At 35.1% G+C, this 10,000-nt stretch overlaps 1 protein-coding gene and 1 long non-coding RNA gene across 2 annotated transcripts; both read right to left on the bottom strand.

Moving 5' to 3' along the window:
* Window positions 1-3,193: 3,193 nt before the first annotated feature.
* On the bottom strand, window positions 3,194-5,924 carry LOC125041313. The gene is made up of 3 exons (XR_007116254.1): window positions 5,416-5,924; window positions 4,786-4,894; window positions 3,194-3,440 (listed from the first exon to the last, which is right to left on the bottom strand). It is a non-coding gene; the product is annotated as an uncharacterized LOC125041313 (long non-coding RNA).
* A 1,040-nt stretch (window positions 5,925-6,964) lies between these two features.
* Window positions 6,965-7,923, bottom strand: LOC125041298 (glycine-rich RNA-binding protein 10-like). Its single transcript, XM_047636135.1, has 2 exons — window positions 7,870-7,923; window positions 6,965-7,360 (listed from the first exon to the last, which is right to left on the bottom strand). Exons 1-2 carry the CDS (start codon window positions 7,876-7,878, stop codon window positions 7,085-7,087), a joined length of 285 nt encoding a protein of 94 aa, XP_047492091.1. The 5' UTR covers window positions 7,879-7,923; the 3' UTR covers window positions 6,965-7,084.
* Between the last annotated feature and the right edge of the window lie 2,077 nt (window positions 7,924-10,000).

Below are 10,000 nucleotides of genomic sequence, written 5' to 3'. Positions count from 1 at the left end.
ACCCTCGTGGACCCGAGTTCAATTTCCTGTCTCGGCAGTCATAAAAAATGCCTGCGCTCTGACTGCTGGCTCGAGCCCGAGAAAACGACATATCGCTTGAGAAGACAACCGCAGGTGTTGTAGGGGAAGTCACCGCCGTGGCACAAGTGTTTACGCGCCGAACCCCGGTTGATTAGGAAGGGCATCAAATCAAGCATGTAACCTCTCAATAATGAATTGAGAGAGGCCTTTGTCCTGCAGTGGAATGAATGGCTGTAGAAAAAAAAATATATGCATATACATACTCATGTGCACATGTATGTATATATATGTGTATGTATATCTATATCTATATATATCTATATAACATATATATATACACACACACGTATACATATATACACGTACACACACACACACATATATATGTATATATATGTATATATCATATACACATGTATCATATTTATATGTATGTATATTTAATCATATAATCACATGTATATATAAATATGAAATATATATTTATATTATATATATGTATATATAGAACTATATGTATACATACACAAACTCACATATATACATACATATATATGTATATATATACATATGTATGTATATATACACATATATATGTATGTATATATTGAAATATATGTATACACACAGATATATATATATACATATATGTATACATACATATATATATATATATATGTATGTATGTATGTATGTATGTGTATGTGTGTGTGTGACCATGCTTATTGTAAAAAATTGCCTTTCACAAGATGAAGCTCCTTCGTGACATAGATGTAAGTGCTTGTAGATATTAGATCGTGTTCGTATACAACGGTCACTTATTTACACATAAATATATTTCCATGAAGATGATAAGTTTAATATGTGACATCGATATATCAGATGTTAGTATGTGTAAGGAGTATTGTTGAGAAATATATATTTACTTGTTTTCCAAATATCTTTTGCTCTTCATATTTTATCTCGTGTGCCATAGGGACGCTGTTTTGTTAGATACAATAAGTTTTGTTTGCAATGACAAATAAAATAAATCTGCTTTCTATAGTTAAAAATAATTTGATAATTACGAATATTTGTTTAGAAAAACCGAATGGAACACATAACTAATAATCATAATTTCCAAGGCTTTTAAATTCACAGCTGTCATTGTTTCTGGTCCTCACGGTGACCTTGTTTGGCCTGATCAACTAGACCGTAGCCATGCCTGAAGCCTGAGCCCTTTGCTGACCTGGTTGGGATCGCAGTCATGGCTTTCATAGGGATCAATGCCATTGTTTTGGAAATATTCATAGCCGAGGCATTTCAAAGGGTCATAGCCGTGGCTTTGGTATCCGCCAAGGCTAAAGTATCTATGAATAATGAAAAAAAAAAACAAAAGAAAAAAAAAACAGACATCTACCCCTGTAATCGAACCAATTATGTCCCAGAGGAGTTGCGATGAGTTACTCAACGGCTTCTCTGTAAATCCGAAATTAATTGCTTGGTTAAATACTTTTTGGTACTTTCCAAATCCAGTTTACTTGGTCTCTACATCCCTTCCTTTTTAATTCACTTCCTGGTCATCATATATATTTAATATATGTATATGTATATATATAAATGTGTGTGTTTGTGTATGTGTGTATGTGTGTGTGTGTGTGTGTGTGTGTACACATGTATATATATATATGCATATATATATATCTAATATACATGTATATGCATTTATATATAGAATTTGATACACATGTTTCTGTGTGTGTGCGCATACATAGATACATATATATGAGCACACACATGAATGTTTATATGTATATACAGTATATATACGTTTATATCCTGTGTGTGTATACCGTAGGTCCTTCTGAGTGTGTTTTGTGATGTGTACTTGCACATATATATGTGTGTTTGTATATATATAAACATACACACATATGTATATATGTATATATACACATATATGTTTCTGTATATATATACTGGAATATATGTATATATGTATATATATATATATATTTCTATACACACATATGTGTATATATACACATATATGTCTAAATATATTTATATATACAAATATAACCGCACAAATATATATGTATTTATATGTATATACATATGTATATATATACATATATATATGTATATTTATATATGCCTGTGCGTGTCTGTCTATATATATATATATATATATATATATATATATATATATATATATATATCTTTATATGCAATAAATACACATTTACATTTATATAAGCACACACATGCATGCACCTTCGGTATGCATATGTATATATATATATACATACATGTGTTGTGTGTATGTATATCATGTGTACTTCTGTGTATTTGTTTGTGTTTGTGTAGATAAGTGTGTTTGTGAGTGTACACATAATGCGCCTGATCATCGTGATATTATTATCAATGTTTGAAAATATCACAATTATCATGTTTTACCTTAAATACAAATATAATTAATTCCATTCACATTGCCTTTGTCATGCTATCATTGTGGTTATCGGCCTCATCAGTCTTATTATTATGGAAAAAACTCTGAAGATTTGTTTTATATATATATTGAGCATAGCACTTCATCACATTCAAACATTTATATATCCACTACATGATTGTAAAGCAATACATAATTGAATAATAAAGTCCCTTGATTATGAAGTTATTATATATTATATCAAGAGCACAAGATTAGTTTGGGTTGACAATAACACGAGTTGCTAAAGAAATTTTTATAAGTATATGCCGGTTGTGCGTCTATGTAGAATGTAGATGTCAGCGAGACCACACGAAAACTATGCATAATACTTATTTGTACAAGATCAGTATTGAATCAATATCTTTGAAGTAAGGACAGACAATCAAAACAAATGTAAAGGATTTATTTCACATCATAATAGGAACCGGAAAGCCGGAATGTCTGATATCTGATATCAAATGGTTTTCTGCTTGTGGGACAATACAATTGAAGTTGACAGACTTCTTACCAGTAGCTGGTCCAGCCCACGGGTCCTCCTAGGGCCACAATCAGGGTCAATGCTATCGACAGCAGCAAAGTTAATAGCAGATTTATGGCGATATATTTCAGATCATAACAGGAAGAAACGGAAAGCCTGGATATCTGTTTTTATCTTGATATCAAATTGTTTTCTGCTCTTGGGACGATGTAAATGCAGTTAACAGACTTTTTACCAGTAACTACCCCTGCCCTTGCACCCCACCCCTCCCCCACCAAAGGAACCGAAACCCCTGCTGAAACCGTGACCACCCCTGCCGAAGGAACCGAAACCTCTGCTGCATCAATGCCCACCGTGACCCTCGCCATAGAATCCTGACGGGTCAGCCACCGGGTAAGGGTCGGGCATTGTTCTGGTCCAGCACCCGAGTATTACCAGAGCCACAATCAGGGCCAGTGATTCAGACAGCTGTAAAGATAATAGCAATCAGATGTATACTAAATCTAAGTTAAAAAAAAAAAAAACGATACTAATGCAATAAAAGTTGTAAATGTACTCACATACAGTTCACACACTTATATGTGTGTATGTACATACACATTCGCACATATATGCATATACACACATAAATATCTGCGGACACAAAAATATAAAGATACAGATAGATAATATATATATATATATACATGAATACATGTATACATATGTATATATGTGCGCACACAAACACATATAAAGATAAATATAGATATTATATGTGTGCATATGTGTAAACATATATATCTGATCTCAACATGAAGGTGGTAAGACCCATATTTTATTTTTCGATTTATTTTTTATTTTTTTAAAACATACATACCTGCGTATTTGTATGTAAGCACAGACTATATGTGTTTACGTATTGTATGACTTTCTACGTGCAGACATATATGAACAAATAATTGTCAGTATTGTTCGTAGATTAATTTACTATGCAAATTGCATATTCTAAATTGCAAACGCAGTGTTTTCGTTCTTTCAAATCATAAAAAAAAAAAAAACTGCGGCTTACCAACTTTATGTCGAGATCTGATTTGCTTTGCGCGGAAACAGGATAAACTCCCATGGCGTGAGTTTATATACACAGCCGAACGAAACCCAAGATCGGAAATGCATGCAGATGATCCACTTCGAAGGTCGTTCTCATTTTGACTGTTTAATCAAATGTTAAAAATTGCAAGTTGTTTGCTAAGTTTGTGATAGAGACTGGAAAAGGAAAATATACAGTATTGTGAAGTAATAATAAGGTAATTAATTATATAATTGTGGCAATCGCCTAAGGACAGTGATTCCTAATCTTACGTCGATTACGCGTCTATCAAAAACAAAGATTAACTGGAGAAAAAATCATAAAATGGGTAGAAACGCAAAACAAATTCAAACAAATGTATAAAAAGAAGCAAGTCGCGTAATCCATGCAAATCTCTGCTCAAACCCATCAGAGACTTTCCGATAAAAAAAAAAGGATTCCAGTTGATTGATTTGTGAAAGACATCTAAGTCGAACCGGACGAGACAAAATCTATTAATCCCCCCCCCCCCTCCCCCCCTAAATATTACCGTGTAGCTCCCTAAAAAGAACCAGACGGCTCTATAAAAATGTTTTATGCTTGTGGGACAATACAAATGCAGTTAACAGACATTTTACCAGAAGCAACCCCTGCCCCTACCAAAGCTCCCCCCGCCAGAGGAACCGAAACCCCTGCTGAAGCCGTGACCACCTCTGCCGAAGGAACCGAAACCCCTGCTGAATCCATGACCGCCGTGACCCCTACCGGCATAGAGTCCCGGGTCAAGGTCAGCCACCGGGTCAGGGTTAGGCATGGCGCTGGTCCAGCCCACGAGTCCTGTCAGGGCCACGATCAGGGCCAATGCTATCGACAGCTGCAAAGATAATAGCAGTCAGTAGATGTACACTAAATCTAAGTTTTAAAAGCTGATACTAATGTAATGAATGGTGTAAATGTACTTACATACATACACATACATGTGTTTGTACACACACACATATATATGCACATGAGTATGTGCGGACACACACATATACAGATATGTAATATATATCTATGCATGAATACGTATATACATATGTATATATGTGCACACATAGATAAATATAAAGATTAATATAGATATACGTGTATATGTGGAAACACACATATTTATATGCATATATATATATATATATATATATATGTATTTGTCTGTAAGCGAAGACGGTGTGTATTTGTGTTGCATGAATTGCTACGCACACACTTAGATGAACAAATAAATGTCAATATTGTACATAGATTGTTTTACTTAGCGTTAAAATTGCATATTCTAAATCGTGACGCGAAGTGTTTTTATTATTTCAAATGACAAGTAAATTAATAATAATAATAATAATAAACTCAACGTCTTACCGGCTTCATGTTGAGATCAGATTTGCTTTCTGCGTGTGTTTACATTTATATACTCAGCCGAACGAAACCCAAGGAAATGTATGTAATGCTCAGTCGAGTTGCCAAACCGCAGGCGATCCTCTTCGAAGGTCGTTCTCATATTGTTTTTTTAATCCCTTGTGGAAAATAAGCTTTTTTTCTCCATCAAATATAGTGATACAGGCTGGAGAACGAAATATGTAAATACAGTATTGAGAAAAAATGATAATTAGGTAATGAAAAATGTAATTGTGGCAAACGCTGAAGAACAGTGATCCCTAATCTGAAGTCGATAACGCATGTATCAAGAACAAAGATTAACTGGAGAAAAAAGGAATCATAAAATGCTAAAAAGCAGCGCATGACCCTCTAAGAAGAACCGCATGGCCACCATGTTCGAATCCATAACTTTAGACTCAGTCATTGGGTCAAGGTCAGCTAGAGAGTCGGGTCATTCTCTGTAACGAAGTCAAACACTCCTCATTAACATATCTGTCTTAATGTTTATATATTCATATATATCTTATATATGTGTGTATATATGTGTTTATGTGTATATCTATTTATATGCCTATATATATATATATGTGCGTGAATATTTATGTGAATATTCATATATATGTATATGAATATATATAAATATATATACATATATATAAATATGTACACACACATATGTGTGTATATATATACATATATGTGTATGAATATGTATATATATACTTCAATATATGTATATATGTATATATTTCTACACATATGTATACATGCCCATGTATATATATACATATATTTATATAGAGAAACATAACGACAGAAACAAATATATATATATATATATATATTTGTGTAACACACATGTATACATACATATGTATAAATATGTGCGTGTATCTGTATATATGTATATATAAATACAGATACACAAATACATATATATAAGCACACATACATGCACCCATATATACAGTATATATATATGTATACACGTACACATATGCACTGTGTGTATGCATATCATATGTGCTTCTAAGTATCTGTGTCTGTGTGTTTGTGTAGGTAAGTGTGCTTGTGTTGATAAATATGCATGTAAACCTAATATATCTGCTCATCGTGATATCATTATCAGTGTTTTTATTACGCATGATATTTATTGGTATGCAAATATCACAAGTTTCATGTTTTACCATAAATACTAATAGAATTAATTCCATTCACAGTGTCATTGTCATGCTACCATTATATTATCGGCCTCATCAGTCTTAACATTATGGAAAAGCACTTGAAATTTGTTTTATATGTATTGAGCATAGTGCATCATACTCTACCCTGCATAAATCCACTATATGATTATAACAATATATAATGTAATGATAAAGCCTCTTGATTATGAAAAGGCTTTTCAAACGTTACAAAATAACAACCACTTGGCTAAACAGTCAATATAGAGTCAGTTATGATTTGCTGAACAAACTGATGTTACTTACCTATTGCACCGATAGCTTTGAAGTAAGGACAGACAGTCAAAATAGAAATGCAAAATATTTATTTCAGATCATGACAGGAAGAACCGGAAAGCCGGAATGTCTGATTTTATCTTGATATCAAATTATTTTCTTCTGGGACAATACAAATGCAGTTAACAGACATTTTACCAGTAGCCACCCCTGCCCCTGCCAAAGCTCCCCCCGCCAGAGGAACCGAAACCCCTGCTGAAGCCGTGACCACCCCTGCCGAAGGAACCGAAACCCCTGCTGAATCCGTGACCGCCTTGACCCCTACCGAATCCATAGCCACGCCCCCCGCCAAAGAATCCTGACGGGTCAGGAACCGGGTCAGGGTCAGGAACCGGGTCAGGGTCAGGCATGGCGCTGGTCCAGCCCACGAGTCCTGTCAGGGCCACAAACAGGGCTAATGCTATCGGGAGCTGAAAAGATAAAAGCAGCCAGTAGATGTACACTATGTCACTATCAAAATAACGGATACTAATGTAATGAAAGATGTAAATATACTTACATACTGTACATACACACACATATATGCATATATACACACACAAGTATGGACACAAACATATATAGAGTTACATATAGATAGTATATATCTATACATGAATACATATATACATACGTATATATGTGCGCACACAAACACATTTAAGATAAATATAGATATATATGTGCATATGGGCAAACACACTATATATGCATATATATATGTGTATTTGTATGTAAGTACGGACAAATACACAAATATGTGTTTATGTATTGTATCAATTGCTACGTACGTACATAGATGTACAAATTAATGCCAATATTGTACATAGATTAATTCACTAAGAGTTAATGCAAATTACATATTCTAATACATACGCGCAGTGTTTTCATTCTTTCATATGATAACTTAAAAAACAAACCAAAAAACTGAGCGTCTTACCAGCTTCATGATGAGATCTGATTTACTTTGTGCGGGGGCAGGATAAACTGAAGTCCCAAGGCTTGAGTTCAAGTTTATATACACAGCCGAACGAAACCCAAGGTCGGAAATGTACGCATTGCTCAGTCGAGATTGCCAAACCGCAGACGATCCACTTCGAAGGTCGTTCTTATTTTGACTGTTTAATCCATTGTGAAATATGATAGAAGTTGCTGATACATTTCGAGATAGAGACTAAAGAAGAAACAAATACAGTATTGCGAAGAAAAAAATAATTGTGGCAGTCGCTTAAGGACAGTGATTCCTAATCTTAAGTCGATAACGCATCTATCCAGAATACAAATTGATGGGAGGAAAAAAAAAAATAAATAAAATGGGGAGGAACCCAAAGGTACTTCATAATAGAAGTGTAAAAATAATCAAGTCGCGTGACACATGAAGATCTCTGAGCGAACCCATCTGATTCCAGTTTATTGATTTGTGAATAATAAACTGTAAGTAGAACCGGGCGAGATAAATTTATAAATGCCATGTCCTAATTTCCATGTTGCTCCATTGCCCACTCAATTAAACCGCATGGCCTCCTAAGCATTACCGTGTAGCCTCCTAAAAAAAACCAGATGACTCCCTAAAAAGAACAACATAGCCCCTTTAAAATAACCGCGTTGCCCCTTAAGGCGAATCGCAAAGCTCCCTAAAACAGAACCGCATGGTCCCTCAAAAAGAATCGCATGGCCCCCTAATAAGAACCGCATGGTACCTTAAAAAATACTCGCATGGTCTCCTAAAAGGAACTGGATGGCCTCTTAAAAAGAACCGCATAGCCCACTTAAATGAACCACATGGCCCCCTAGAAAAATGCTTGGCACCCTAAGAACTGTATTGCCCCCTAAATAGAACCGCATTGCTCCCTAAAAACAACCGCATTGCTCCCTAAAAAGAACCGCATGGTCTCGTAAAAACTTTATTGATTTGTGAATAATAGCTGTAAGTAGAATCGGACGAGAGAAATCTTTTAATGCCAGGTCATAATTTCCATGTTACCCCTAAATTAAACCGCATGGCCCTCTAAAATTGATCGTGTAGCCCCTTAAAAAGAATCAGATGGCTTCCTAAAAAGAACAGCATGGCCCACTAAAAAAAAAAAAATGGATCACATGGCCCCCTAAAAATGACCGCGTGGTCCCTCAAAAAGAATCGCATGGCCCCCTAAAAAATTACCCGCATGGTCCCCTGAAAAGAACTTCATGGCTCCTTAAAAAGAACCAATTGGCCCCCTAAGGAGAACGGTATGGCTCCCTAAAAAGAATCGCATAGCTCCCTAAATGAACTGTATGGCCCCCTAAAAAAGAGTCATATGACCCCCTAAAAAGAACCGCATGGTCCCCCTAAAAAGAACTGCATGCCCCACTGAAATGAACCACATGGCCCCCTAAAAATGCATGGACCTCTAAGAATTGCATGGCCCCCTAAAAATGCATGGACCTCAAAGAATTGCTTGACCCCCTAAGAAAATCGTAAGGCCCCTAGAAAGAACCGCGTGGCCCCCTAAAAAGAATCGCATGGTCCCCTTAAATTAACCGCATGGCTCCCTACAAAGCATCGCATGACCCCTAAAAAAAGTAGTTAAGCCCCCAAGAAAGAACCGCGTGGCCCCCTAAGAACTGCATGGCTCCCTAAAAAAAACGCATGGCCCCTTAAAAGTACCACATGGCCCCCCAAAAGAATCGCTTGGCCCCTTAAAAATGACCGCATGGCCCCATAAAAAGAACATGGCCACAAAATACGATACCATTGCTTTGGACTTAGCCAGAGGGTAGGGTCAGCCTCTGAAACGAGGTCAAACACTCCTCAGTACCAAACTTGTCTTGATATCTATCTATATATCCATATCTATCTTATATATATGTGTAAGTCTATATGTATATCTATCTATATATACATATATACATATACATGTATATATATAAACATACTCACATACATATATATGTATAAATACATTTATATGTATATGTATGTATATACTTAAATGTATGTATTTTTGTGTATATTTCTACACACATATGTATGTATGTGTATATATATGTATATTTGTGTTTATATATATAATACTTACACATTTACATAT

Source organism: Penaeus chinensis, chromosome 30 (genome assembly GCF_019202785.1).
Source record: "Penaeus chinensis breed Huanghai No. 1 chromosome 30, ASM1920278v2, whole genome shotgun sequence".
NCBI classification, from domain to species: Eukaryota; Metazoa; Arthropoda; class Malacostraca; order Decapoda; family Penaeidae; genus Penaeus; species Penaeus chinensis.
Note: the sequence above shows the minus strand (reverse complement) of the source record. Positions and strands in the feature narration are given on the sequence as shown.